This window comes from Lutra lutra, chromosome 4, assembly GCF_902655055.1.
Source record: "Lutra lutra chromosome 4, mLutLut1.2, whole genome shotgun sequence".
Taxonomy (NCBI): domain Eukaryota; kingdom Metazoa; phylum Chordata; class Mammalia; order Carnivora; family Mustelidae; genus Lutra; species Lutra lutra.
Genome location: NC_062281.1, coordinates 196,724,713 through 196,738,904, shown reverse-complemented (window position 1 = coordinate 196,738,904; position 14,192 = coordinate 196,724,713). Strand labels below are relative to the sequence as shown.

General features: G+C 60.4%; 1 protein-coding gene across 3 annotated transcripts in view; it reads left to right on the top strand.

The window, feature by feature from the left end:
• PRKCZ (protein kinase C zeta) overlaps positions 1-14,192 on the top strand; it is a 94,972-nt gene that overhangs the window by 75,617 nt on the left and 5,163 nt on the right. For all 3 annotated transcript variants that reach the window (XM_047724349.1, XM_047724350.1, XM_047724351.1), the window contains 5 exons: positions 560-657; positions 10,526-10,612; positions 11,980-12,115; positions 12,304-12,391; positions 13,838-13,957. In XM_047724349.1, the coding sequence (XP_047580305.1) occupies positions 560-657; positions 10,526-10,612; positions 11,980-12,115; positions 12,304-12,391; positions 13,838-13,957 (529 nt within the window). The remainder of the gene's footprint in view (positions 1-559; positions 658-10,525; positions 10,613-11,979; positions 12,116-12,303; positions 12,392-13,837; positions 13,958-14,192) is intronic.

Below are 14,192 nucleotides of genomic sequence, written 5' to 3'. Positions count from 1 at the left end.
GTCTGTAGCTCAGAGGCCAGCACACAGCTGGTGATGGTGGTAGAGATGGCGACAGATGATGGCGATGATGGTGGTGATGGTGATTGTGATGATGATGTGATGATGGTGATGGTGATGATGGTGGTGGTGGTGGTGATGGTGGTGGTGATGGTGGTGATGGTAGTGATCATGGTCGTGATGATGGTGGTGGTGGTGATGATGGTGGTGGTGGTTGTGATGATGATGATGATGGTAGTCATGGTGGTGATGGTAGTGATGGTGGTGGTGGTGGTGGTGATGATGGTGGTGGTGATGATGGTGATGGTGGTGGTGGTGGTGATGATGGTGATGATGGTGATGGTGGTGGTGATGGTGGTGGTGGTGATGGTGATGAACATGACAGTGAAGATGGTGGTAGAGATGGGGTGGTGGTGGTGATGTATTTCTTAATGGGCATTTTCCTTTCCTGTCTGCACTGTCTTCCTATAAGCGGAGGTGAGAGACGGTTCTCTCTTGCCCCCCTTCTCGAGGATGAAGAGTATTCAGGAGGCTCATTAACACGCCCTGGTTTCTATTTCAGGATATTGACTGGGTGCAGACAGAGAAGCATGTGTTTGAGCAGGCATCCAGCAACCCTTTCCTGGTCGGCTTACACTCCTGCTTCCAGACAACAAGTCGGTAAGAAAAAGAGCGTATTTCTAAGATTCTGCTGATTTCTGAATTGCGTTGCACAGCAAGTGAGTCGGCATGCGGCTTCCACCATCACATTAGGGTTCTTTCAGCTGCAAGTATGGGTTTGTTTTGGGGTTTTTATGTTTGATTTTTTTGTTTTGTTTTGGCTCATCAAAACTAACTTTGTTGTTCTCTTCAGCGCCGGTGTCTTGTATCAAGTAAATTTCATGGATTTGAACCTAAATTATTTAACTGCATTTATAAAATATTTATTGAAAACATCCTACTAAGTACAGGAGTAGACGCATTGGGTTAGGTGTTGGGACGCCGTACTGGGCATGAGGCGGGTTTCTGTGCTCACAGATATTACCAATAAGCAGAATAAATAAAAAAATGCCAGCAACTTCACTTAGTAAAACTTTATATTGAAATCCTGTTGTTGTTTTTTTTTTAAGCTTTTTTTTTTTTTTAAGATTTTATTTATTTATTTGACAGAGATCACAAGTAGGCAGAGAGGCAGGCAGAGAGAGAGGAGGAAGCAGGCTCCCCGCAGAGCAGAGAGCCCGATGTGGGGCTCGATCCCAGGACCCTGGGATCATGACCTGAGCGGAAGGCAGAGGCTTTAACCCACTGAGCCCCTCAGGCGCCCCTGAAATCCTGCTGTTTTAAAAGGCTTGAAAATCACTGGTCTGGGATAGTCAGTATATACTCGGTTTAGAATTCTTCTCAGTCAGTTGACTTGAACTCAGTTTGTTTATTTGCAAAAAATATTGACTCTGTTCTGTGCCCAGGGTCTTCTGGACCACCCCCGGGTTCGGTGCTTTAGCAGAACTCATAGGACCAGCACACAGTAGGACTCAAAAGGCTGAGCTTTCCTGCCGTGACAGGGTACGAAGCAGAGCCGGCAGGGGGAGGAGGCGCAGGGTGACGCAGGGAGGAAAGCAGCCGGGAGCTGCCCGGTGGGATCACACAGGCCGCAGTCGGCTGGCGCGCGCCACAGTATTCCAGGCTCTCAGAAGAAAGCCGGTGTCCGCAGAAATCATGTTGTTTTATGCACCGCAGACCGCGCCTAGGATTCGGGGGAGGTTTTTAATCGGTGGAGGGAGTCATCTACCACTTAAGTCCCAGACTCCAGCCAGGGGCCAGGCTTGGAAAATGGGTCTTTCTGGGGACAACAGTCTCTGTCCGGCTCACGATGACTCAGCTCAGCTGTAAATCAGACTGGTGACTCGTACGTCCCCACACCGTCCACTCTCGCCTCCCTCCTGACCTTTAGTCCCTTGACCCACCTGTGTGTCCAAGGCACAAGGCACCTGGGATAAATGGCCTTTCCCCCATATCTGTAGTTGTCCCCTCTCCGGATCTCACCGACACGGCCTCCTAAATGTGTCTCAGACTCTGCCCTTCTCTCCTGCCTGAACCCTGACCATAGCCCCTTTGGGGCATCTGGTCACTGGGGCTCCCCAGGCTGTCACTGTACCCCATGTTGGAATTAAGCCATATTTTGAAAACACAGATCTAAAGTGTCTTTCTCCTGCTTTGAAGCTCCTCTGATTCTCTCCCAGTTGCTTCTGGGATGTGGTCTAGGCCCCTGGGCCCGAGACAGGTTGCTGGGACCAGGCTTCTCCCTGGATCGCTCTGTTCTGTCCATCTTTGTCACTTTGCCCTGCCCTCCCCCCAGCCCTCCTGCCTCAGAGCTTCTGGAAAGGTCCCTTTGCTGTGTTCTGTGCGCTCTCCCCATGCCTCTGTGAAACACTGACCACGGTCTTTGGAATTACACATGATGCCCAAGGGCAGACAGCCCATCCCAACCCCACATTTCCTGAATGGTGAGATTCCAAAAGACTTGTTTTGGTTGATTTTGGTGTGTGAACTCGTGGGGGTGTGAGTGTAAAAGGGTCAGACTTTCAACCTCCCTCCTGTCTCCACTGCCGGGAGCACAGAACTTTCCGCCCCCGGAGATGGTCTGTGTGTCACGTTCCAGGTGTGCGAAGAGAACTGAAAACAAGTGTGTCTGTTCAGTGTTTGTGTGTGACCCTGTGATATGGCCGCTCCGCTTTTCCAGACTGACGTGTAGAAGGTGTGTTTACAACATTCCCGAGGGAAGGCCCCATCCCAGGATGTCAAGTTTATCTCATTTTTACAGGATCTGTCAGTCTGTCTAGAAGCTCCAAACACCTGGTTAGTCCAGATAGGGTGTCTCCCCTGGGCCATTTTTATGTGCCTGCTTTGACCCCGACTGTGTGTGTGCCCGTGTCCCCAGCCCGTGGCGCGCACCTGGAGAGAGCAGTGTGGCTCCGAGTGCCTGCGGGCCCCTAGCGTCTACTTGGTACCTGACACCCTGTAGGCAGTTATGCTGTTTAAAGAATGTGTGTGTGTGTGTGTATGTATTTTTTTTTTTTTAAGATTTTATTTATTTAACAGAGGGACAGATCACAAGTAGGCAGAGAAGCAGGCGGGGCGTGGGGGGAGCAGGCTTCCTGCTGAGCAGAGAGCCCAATGTGGGGCTCGATCCCAGGACCCCGAGATCATAACCTGAGCCAAAGGCAGAGGCTTTAACCCACTGAGCTACCCAGGCACCCCCCCTTTATTTTATTTTTTTAAAAGATTTTATTTATTTATTTGACAGAGAGAAACACTGAGAGAGGGAACACAAGCAGGGGGAGTGGGAGAGGGAGAAGCAGGCTTCCTGTGGAGCAGGGAGTCCGATGCAGGGCTCGATCCCAGGACCCTGGGATCATGACCTGAGCTGAAGGCAGAGGCTTAACCCAATGAGCCACCCAGGCGCCCCTAAAGAATATTTCTTTAAGGTACAGTCACATGCTTGGTACAAGTATAAAGTGAACACGTGTCGTGTTCCTTGTGACTCACGAATCAGTGAGGGTTATAGACGTTACAAACCGCTCCAAGAGGAGCTCAAAGTCCTGCACATGCCTGAGCAGGCTGGATCGCACAGCCGGGATGACCTTCCGGCAGACGGCTTCTGCTGCGTGGCTGCGTACAGAGTCGGGACGTCTCTGAGAAGCCCACGGGAACAGCCTGGGAGGGCCCAGTGCACATGGCACCTAGTTTTTCCTGAGGACTAGAGTCACAGTTGGGGTGCAGGCCTAGCCCTCCTCTTGTCTGCTGTGTGAACTTGGGGTAACCTGTCTGCACCCCAGTCTCCTCTGGGAACAGGGAGCAGCAGGGACACCGCCTCTTAGGGCCGCTGCTGGAATTAGTAAGATGTTAAAATGCTGACAGCGAGGCCCGGCGCCTGGGGAACTGCTGTTCCCCGTCCGCTTGAGGGCCCGCTCCGTGCTGGCGCCGTGTGCAGGCCCCGGAGGACCAGCAGCGTCCCCCGTCACGGTCGGGTGGCGGTTAGCATGGCGCCCACAGACCTTCACAGCCAGCCAGACACCCACGGGGACTGAATCGTGGACATGACGAGGCCCCAGCAAGCAGGGGTGTGGGCAGCTGGGGGACAGGACACTAAGGGAGCCCCGCCAGCGGGGGGTTGAGGAGGCCGCCCCTTGGCTCCCGGGCTGTAGGAGGCTCTGCCGCAGGCCTGTGTCCGGGGGGCGGGAGCCCCACCTGCCGCACCTGTGCACAGGACGACCAGCAACCGCCGGAGCCTGGGCTTGGGGGCCGCGGTGGGGGGAGGTCGGCCGAGTGCGCCGGCAGCTTGCCGTTCCCCTGGGGGTTCAGGCCGGGCACTTGGGTCACACGCAGTGGAGACCAAGGGTTCTTCTAACCCAGAAGGAGCATCTGCACTGTGGAAAAACCACAACTCGCGGCCACACACAGCCCATCCTTCCCAGACGATGGCCGCAACGAAAATTAACTACAAAATTGCTTCTGCTTGAGCAATTCCAGGAAAAAATGGGCTGAAGGGTGTAGCTAAGGTGACTATTTTTAGCAGCCCCCCCCAATTGCCGTTTGGGCACGTTTGTCGCACTTAGCATGACCCCAATCTCAGACGAGCAAGCTGGCGTTCATGTTGACCGTCGGCTCCCTGCGCCAGCACGCGAGCTCGCTCGCAGCCCTGTGCCGCCACTTCCCGCGCCAGGCTCCCCTCGCGTGGAACGTGGCTGCGCCTGCAGACGAGCCTGTCACCCCTGCTGTTTGCGGGAGCGCCTCCTGTGCTGCGTGCTAACCTTGACGCATGAGTGAATTATCGGTTCAGGGTGGTGTCTGGATATTGGTGCCACTTGGCCGGTGCTGTCACATGTGTTCTTCCTTCTCATGTGCCCCCGAGGACTCGCCTGCAGGTCTGGAGGGCCTGCGCCGGGGCTTGGGCCGGCCCCGCCGAGGGGGCACCACAGTGCTGCAGGGCGGGTGCCGGAATGCGGTGAAGGAGCGGGGTGGGGGGAGGGGAACGGGCACAGGGCCACGTCCTGGAGGAGGCGGTGTGTGTTTGGAAGGAGGAGAAAGGGGCTCAGAGATGTGGAGGGTCATCCTGGAGCTGTCCACAGCCACTTGGGCTCCAGGGACACGGAGGCCCGGTGGTACCCTCTTGCGGACGCCCGATGCCCAGTCCCTAGGAGGGCTGGCGGTGTGGGGTCCGGGCACGGGCGCAGACCCACTGGGCACATGGAGGCCCAGTAGGAGGCCTCAGAATGGAGCTGAGGACGGTACGTGTCGCCTGATGCCGGGGAGTGGGCGGCAGGACTCACCAGGCTACACCGTGGCAGAGATCTGGGGGCAGAAGTGAGGGTCTGCCCACAGAGAGCCGGGGGCGCTGGGGTCAGTGGCAAGCATGTGTGCGCCAGGTGTTTGTGGCTACAGGTGCCACGGAGGAGGTCAGGCCTCGTCGAGCAGGGGTGATGGCTGGCAAGCGGAGAGGTGGGTGAGCAGAACCATAGCCGGGTTGAACCTCCTGGGGGGAGCTCGGGAAAACCGGGTTCTCTTTTTTTTTTTTTTAAAGATTTTTTATTTATTTGTCAGAGAGAGAGAGAGAGCGAGCGAGCACAGACAGACAGAATGGCAGGCAGAGGCAGAGGGAGAAGCAGGCTCCCCGCCAAGCAAGGAGCCCGATGTGGGACTCGATCCCAGGACACTGGGATCATGACCTGAGCCGAAGGCAGCCGCTTAACCAACTGAGCCACCCAGGCGTCCCAAAACCGGGTTCTCTTGAGGCCTCTGCTCATGGAGGGAGGCCATGGGCGCAGCAGGAACCACCCGAGACCCGGGGGTTGGCGCCTTCCCCTCCGGCACTGCATCTCTGCACCTTCCAAACAGCACATTCGTTGGAGTCGGAAGTTAACCGAAGCCCAGAACAGAAGGCATGGACGCGGGGGGCGGCGGCAGGCGGGCTGTGGAGGCACCCTAACCCTCAGGCTCCCAGGCAGGTTGGCTTGGGCTGCAGACAACCCAGCCCGGGGGGCGTCGTGGAGAGGAGGAGGCCTGTTACTCACAGCAGCAGTCACGAGATGGCGGGGGGGGGGGGCTCATCTGACCCTCGGGTGCAGGGAGACCGCGCTGCTTTTAGAAACGCTGCGGGTGACCAAGGCCCTGGGCCGCCGCGGACCCTCAGGAACTGGCCTCCATCCACCGGGGACTGTGCAAGCGGCTGTGTGTCTTCCTCATCGGGGGGCAGCCGGCCGCCTTGGGGCAGGCTTGTGGGCTGCGCTGTCTGTCCTGGGGACGCCAGTGGGACGCGGGGACCTGACTTGGATGAGGCCCGGGGGCCCCCTCGTCCTCGGCCAGTACAGGCCTCGGGCAGGCCTCAGGCCCGGATGAGAGGGCGCTGTCAGGCAGACCTGAAACTGCTTTTGCCAACGATCCGGTGACGTCAGAAGCCACTTCAGAGAATTCTTTTAAGAGCTTGACGCAATGTTTTTATTCTTTATTTAAGCAATTTCTGCACCCAACATGGGACTCGAAGTCACGAGCCCCAGATCAAGCAGCGCGTGCTCCTTCGACCCAGCCGGCCGGGCGCCCCGTGCAGGGAGGTCGCTGTGGACGCGGGGGGCCGAGGCCGTCGCTGCTCCCACTTCGCCTCCTGTGTCTTCCTGTCGCTCTTTCCCGTTCGGTGGGGGCGACGTTTCCGTCACGCAGAGGCTTCCCCACTGGCGTGATGTCCATCCTGGACACTCCTCGCCCCTTCTCCCAGCGGAGCTGGTGGCCGCGTGCTTGCAGCTCCTGTGCTCGGTGCCCCCGGAGCCCTGGCCGCGGTTCTGCCTGCCGTGTCCGCTGGGTGTGGTCAGAACGTGGGCGGGCAGACGACTGCTCCTTTCCAGCCCACGCCTGCTCCTTGTGCGTCCGATGACATGGCCCGTGGCTGCCTCGTGCGGTAGCTGGTGGAGGGCGAGCCTGGACTCTTCCTGGCCTCGCGGGAACACTCTTGTGTTTGCCCCGTGGGCGCACCACCGGCTGCTGCAGGAGAAGGAGCTCCCGTCCCGCATCCTGGTTGTCTGTGCTCTCCTGGTGCTCACGTCCCACCCTGGCCCTCCTGTAGCTGCTTCCCTATGTCCGTCTCGTGGTTTGCTCCATTTCGTGGTCAGATGGCGTCCTGGGGCTGGGGGTTCCCTTCCCTTTCCCGCCCAAGGGCGACTGTCCCACTTTGGCCCCAGCTTACCGGGGTCAGCCCCGCCTCAAGGCCCCCAAATATTGGGGGTATGTTCTGGCTTTCTTCCTCTCTGGGGGGACCCGAGGCCCAGCTGGCTGTCTCCTGCTCTGGCAGATTTCTTTGAACAACATAAACCTGTCTGCCCCCCCGACTTCCATCAGCTTCCCGTCTGCCAGTGTCCTCTGATCTTTGACCTGACCCGTCCCGCTGTGCTCGCCGATTGCCACTTATCACCTTGCCTCTCTTTTCTTTTCCTCTGTCCCCCGAGCATCTTCTCCTTCCTCATCGGACAGTTCCTTTGGGGGCAGCCACCCCTGTGATGTGGGGACGGTACCTGCAGGAGGGGGTTCCAAGTGTGGGTTCTGGGTTCGCCCAGATCCTGTGGTGTCAGATCTCACAGACAGCGACTGTGATCCTGAGAAAGTCCTTTACCTCCCAGTGCCCCTGCTTCCCCCTCTGGCTGGGGTCACCGTGTTAAACATTAATGCCCAGACGTGCTGAGTCTCCAGCCTAAGGGTCGGTGAGGTGGGAATGGCTGTTCTTAGGTTGTGTACTAGCCATCGGCACTGCTTCTCCAGGGGCCAGAGAGTAAGAGTATTTTCACCTTTGAGGACCACAGGTTGCGGTGGTGCGAAGACCACGTACGCGGTGCATGCAGAGAGACACGTGTAGTGTCTCCGTCAAACTTCATCTACAGACACAGGTGGTGGGCCGGACACGGCATCAGCTCTCGACCCGAGCGCGCGCTCTGTCCGGCGGCATCGGTCTTTCCCTCTGAGCTGACGGGCGGGGCTGGGCACTTCGTTCCACGGGGCAGTGTGGGGAGGGTGTCGTGGGTCCTCTGTGCTGAGGAGGTGAGGCCGCGCCCAGCTCTCCCCCGGGAGCTCTGTGAGTGCCCCTGTGCGGAGTTTGCTCTGGCCAGCAGGGGCTGCAGCCCCCGGGTTCCCGTCGGGGTGCCCAGGGCCGCGGGGCCGGAGGTGCCCAGGGCCGCGGGGTCGGGGGTGCCCAGGGCCGCGGGGTCGGGGGCGCCCAGGGCCGCGGGGTCGGAGGCGCCCAGGGCCGCGAGGTCGGAGGTGACCCGGCCCCACAGTTCTGCCTCTTTCCCATCCTGGGGCGGCGGCCAAGCGGACGGTACGGGAGCTTGGCCGAGGGCGGCCCGGAGCTTGGCGGGTGGCCGCAGGCCTCTGGACCCATCCCTTCCCTCCCTCCAGGTGGGTTGGTATGGCCGTGTGACCCGGGGTCGTGGGTGCAAGGACACAGGCCACTCCCAAGCCGCCCCATGAGCTGCGGCACGTGGCGGTGCCCCCAAGCGGGAGGGGAGCCCCGCTACACGGCTCTGAGGCCCCCGGGACGCCGGCGGAGAGTCCACGTCCTGTGGCTCCGGTACAGTTTTCCTTGAAGCCATGTCCCGGTTGTCCTCACGTCGGTCTGTAGACCGGAAGAAGACACAAAGCAAACCGAAGACTTGCATCTGCAGCTGCTGCGGAAGGAAAACAGCCCCTCCGCGGTGACTGGGCCCGACCAGCTTCGCCCAGTGGGCAAATCCCGACCGGTGACGTCCGGGGCAGAGGCCAGTCTGGCTGCGCCTCGTCCCAGACGCCCGCGCTGGGCTTCTCTCCGGGTGGGAAGGGACATGCCTCGGCTTCCGCTTCTCCACACGTCTGAACGCCGGCTTCGCGCCCCAGCCCCCTCGGGCTCTCGTTGCTTCCCACAGGAGCCGTGTGTTCCGCTAGTTTCTCTGAATTGGCGTCAGGTTTGTCCCTGTCACCTGATGTCACCGCAAGTGGGCCAGTGGCCCTGGAGGCCCTTCCCGAGGAGCACAATGTCGGGGTGCATGCCTCCGCTGGGAGGGGGCAGGTTCTCAAGTGAGCCGTGTCCCGGGGACACGGTCCCTGATTGTTGTGGAAAATCTCTGACCTGCGCTTCAAGGTCACCCTAAGAGGTTTGAGTTAAAGTTTTTTTCTAACACTTTGGTGAACCGTTAGGCCCGAGGTCCCTGCCCAGGGGTGCGATAACCACCGCGTTTCCCTCACGGTGGCCGACAGGACTGGATGTGCACTGGCAGACGGTGAATGTTTTCCATCTCGCACGTGCTGTCGCGTGAGCGCTGGCACACACACGTACGTGAGTGGATGTAGCTTCGCGCCCATGAAGCTTTATGGACACAGGCGAATCCCGGGGAGGGCGAGCTTTCTTCGTTCATCTAGACACACCCTGGGGAGTCAGGGGCACAGAATGAGGGCCAAAGGCTCCTCGCTTGTGGTCCAGGCCCGTTTCTGCCTGCGGACTGACGGGTTTCTGGTTGTCGCTCGGTTAGCACCCACGAAAACCTCCACGGTGGCCGCAGCTCGGTGCTCACTCGTATAAAGTGACCTCCATCTTCGTGGCTGGCCACCTGTGACCCACGAGCCGACCCGCGAGCTGTCCGCGCTCACTCCCACTCCCCACCCGGAGCAGCTGTGAGGGACCCTCAACAAGGTGTTTCTTGCCCGTGAATTTAATTTTGGAAACGGCATCTCAACGTGAGAAAGATGTCCTGCAGAAGAGCCTGGGACGGTGTGTGGTCCCGGTTCCTTAGCCACGAGGTCACGCAGGGTCATGCTGGCCCACCCTGGCCCCCGCTGCCCCCGGGCTTTCTCCCTGCCTCCAACTCACCCCTGTGCTGGAACAGGCCGTCCAGTGGCCCCACCCCCTTCTCTCCGCCCTGGTATCCAGATCTCTGCAAGCTCGTAGGCTGTCCTCGGTGCCCCCTACTGCGCCGTCCCCACTCAAGCCACTGGGGCTCCTGCCCGGGGACAGACTACCTCCTTATGCCTCCCTGGGGTCCATCCAGACTTGGAGGGTGGAACAATCGCTCGCCAGACATGCCCACCCCCTCCCATGGCTTTTGCATTTGTTCTCCCAGGCCCCTCGGCCTCCACGGTGGGCCCACAGGTCCGTGTCCTGCCTCTACCGGTCCCGCGGGAACAGCACGTGCTCCTCTGCTGGGTGATAGGAATTGTTGTCTGTGCTGTTTCCCTGTGTCAGGACCAGAACTGATCAGGACAAGAGACCCCACAGGCAGAGTCTCGACGTCCCTCAGGATGATGCCCCAGGGACCTGGTGCAGAGCCTGACTTTTCGGTCGGGGCTGCTTTCTTTTCTGGCCTGAGGGGTCAGGGGTCCCCAGGCGCCTCCCTGCCTTGGCCTCACAGGAGAGCTGACCTGCCAGCACCCAGGCTCGGCTCTTCCTGGTCACGGTGCTTCCCCACGTCGAACCTGCCTCCAGCGACGTCGGGCCTGGGCCGTGCAGCATCTCAGCCCCCACGCCTCTGTCCCCCTGCAGGCTGTTCCTGGTCATCGAGTACGTCAATGGCGGGGACCTCATGTTCCACATGCAGAGACAGAGGAAACTCCCAGAGGAGCATGCCAGGTGGGTGCTGTGCCAGCGGGCGGGGGCAGCAGGACCCCTCCTTAGAGGCCAACAGTGAGCTGGAAGGGAGGGTGGAGTCTGGGGGACATGGCAGAGAGGACGCGCTGTCCCCTCTGGTGCAGCTCAGGGGTCCTAGGGTTTGTGGGTCCCCTGAGTTGCAGAACCTCAGAAACGGCCCACTGGGTCTCGGCCACCAGAGCAGGACGGCACGTCCCCTGGAGAAGTGGGGGCTCCTGGGAGATGGTGTGCACAACGGTGTTGCGCGTGGTGCTGCCGTTGCCCTGTTTTCAGCACCTGGGCAGGGGGGCACACGCTCCGGCCGGGAACCCCCAAGTGGGCACCGTGCCAACAATGATCTTGTTACACCGATGCAAAGCAGGGCACTGGCGCTTGGAGAGGAAGAGCCTGTTTCTGTTTAAGTGACAATGCCTGCCACCCGCCCTCCTGCCGCCACGGGAACCCGAACCTGAGGGTTCCTGCCCCTTCCTGCTCCCCAGGGCTCTCCGTGCTCCGCACGCCCTCCCCTGAAACAGCTCGTGCAGCTTGTGAGTCTGAGGAAAGGCAGACAGTGAGTCAGGCATCGGTCCCTCCCTGCACACGAGCCTCTTCTCTAACTGGGTGGCGCGTGAAGTTCACGGTGCCCTTGACGTTTGCACGGCTCAGAGACGCGAAGCACGTTCACACCATTGTGCAGCAGTCCCCGCTGTCCGTCTCTGGAACATTCCATCTCCCCGGACAGACGCCCTGCCCCCACGAGACACTGGCCCCCTGGCCTCCCTGGTCCCCGCTGGGTGCCTCCTGTGGGGAGTTCGACCGCGTTTGTCCTGGGACTGGCTCATGTCACCGAGCGAGAGTCCTCGAGGTCCGGCCCGGTCGCCGCAGGCTCAGGAGTTCCCCACTGCGTGGAGGGGCCATGCTCACTTGTCCATCTGTCTGGCGAGGGGCACCTGGGTGGCCTCCACCTTTGGCCCCGCTGAACAGGGCAGTTAGGACGGGGCCGTGCACACCTTTCTCCCAGACCCTAGCTCAAGGGGGATTTCTGGATTTAACTGGGGCACCTTCACACTGTTCCCTCAGCGGCTGCCCGTGCTGGTCTCCCCAGCCCTCGCCCGCAGGTCTGGCTGTCCGGCTATCCATCTGTCTGTCAGAGTGGCCATCCTCACAAGCGGGAGGCAGTCTGGACTTGTGTCTCCCTGACGGTGTGGACATCGAGTGTGTCTCGTGGCCTTGTTGGCCCATGTGTTCCTCTGCGAGAAGACGCCAGGGTGTCTGCTGGGAGAGCTGTGGGGCCGGCGTCCCCCCAGCTCCCCTCGGCCTGCGCAGGCCCCCACCCACGCTCCTCGCCGGGTTCTCTCCGCTGCCCCCAGGTTCTACGCTGCCGAGATTTGCATCGCTCTCAACTTCCTGCACGAGCGCGGGATCATCTACCGGGACCTGAAGCTGGACAACGTCCTCCTCGACGCCGACGGCCACATCAAGCTGACGGACTATGGCATGTGCAAGGCGAGTACGTGGTCCCTGGGCGACGCCCCTGCTGCAGGGGTACCCGCGTGGGCTCCGTGGCTTCTGGGGGCTGAGGCACCTCCACCGCCTTCCCTGCCCCACGCTGGCTTTCTCTGAGACACGTCGTCCCGCCAGTGGGGGGTGACTGCCGAGTTTCTTCCCTCCTGGTAACAGACTTGTCCCCACAGGAAGGCCTGGGCCCTGGTGGTACAACCAGCACTTTCTGCGGAACCCCGAATTACATCGCCCCGGAGATCCTGCGGGGGGAGGAGTACGGTGAGCAGGGCTGCCAGGTGGGTGGGGGGCGGCTCGCTGGCACACGGCCTGCGGGTGCAAACAGGGACGGCCCCCGGCTCCTGGAGGCACCATCTTCTCAGGGACGTGGTCCCGGGGCAGAGCGGGCCAGGTGGACCTGTCCAGGGCCGACGGCTCCAGGGCCCAAGCCCAGTGGCCAAATACACCCTCACCTTGCTGCTGGCCCCTGTCACCATGTGGCCTCAGCCCTTCCTTGAACCTGTGTGGCCCCCTCTGTCCTCCTGGGTGTCCACTCCGGCAGCCCCTGGTGGAGGAACTGATGGGACCCCTCACGGGTAGGGAAGCAGAAGCACCATGCGTGTACACAAGTGCCCCCACTGGCTGCCGCCCCCGCCGTGGGAAAGGGAGCGAGTGGGACGGCTGAGCCGCCTGCAGCCCCTGTGGACTGTGTTTCTGCCCCTCTGCGCTCTCGGCTTGAGACAAAAATAAGATCACGTGGGCACATGTGTGTGTGTGCATGTGTGTGAAGTGCCACGTGTGACACGTTTGTACACATGTAGTCCGTGTGCGTGGTTTGTGTGTGATGTGTTTATGTGTGTGAGCATGGTGCATGTTTGTGTGTGTGTGTGTGTGTAGGATGTGCCTGTGTGCTCGCACGATGTTGTGTTTGCACGTGTGTGATGTACATGTGTTACTTGTGTGCGTATGTCACACCCCACATACTCTCGTGTCCTAGTGTTTTCAGTGGAATGTGTCACAAAGACGCCACCAAATATTTTTATACATTTCCTTTGCCATTGACATGGGGGCTGGCTGGGTGGGCAGGTCCCTTGCCTGCTCGGGTCAGAGGCCCCGCCAGGTTGCTCTCCCGGGGTCACCAAGGACAGACAGGGAAGGACAGATGGCAGATGGGCAGACCAGGATGGAGCGTCTAGAAGCTGGCCTGGGGCGGGGGTCCCATCCAGGATGGGGCAGCTGCTACAGAGGGTCCGAGAGGCCGCAGGCACCATGGAAGCCGGCTCTCCCTCCCCCACCCCCGGTGCCGTGAGACACCGTGAAATGGCGGTGCAGGAAGACTGGGAAGGAGAGCTTGCGGGCTTTGAGAACGGGATCTGGAGCTGAGGTAGTAAGCCAGAGGGAGCAGGAAGGACGGCTTGCTCAGCACAAGTCCGCGCGGTCGGGGCGCCACGGGCGGGACTAAAGGGCCAGATGACAATCTGGAAAACCAGCAGAGGTGAGCAAGAGGCTAATGGCCCTGATGTGAAAACAGCTTTGCAGCTAGTTAAGAAAGAAAAAGACAAGGGCCCCATGACGTTGGGCAGAGGGGAGGCCAGGCCGCTCAGGGCACGTCAGGGGACCCATCCCAGCGCTGGCCAGAGCCATGCCCGCGGCCGTGCTCCCCCGCCTCCCCACCGAGGCCCAGCCCCTGCCGACCGACTGCAGGCCACGCCTGTGCTGTCCCTCCAGGGTTCAGTGTGGACTGGTGGGCGCTGGGCGTTCTGATGTTTGAGATGATGGCCGGACGCTCCCCCTTTGACATCATCACCGACAACCCCGACATGAACACGGAGGACTACCTTTTCCAAGGTGCGTGGGCCGCGAGCCGTCTCCCGAGGGTCCAGGCGCTGCCCCCAGGCTGTGCGTTTGGGTCTCCCCCACCACCTGACCCCGCAAGCAAGGTCGGTCTCGCAGACCCCGCTCTCAGGGACGGAAAGACTGTGTTGGGGACGTGGGAGCAGCCGTGGTGTGGGGGGCTGGTTCGCCGGGAGAGATGGCCTGTCCTGATTTAGCCCAGACTCCTTCCTGCCCCGCCACCCCCATG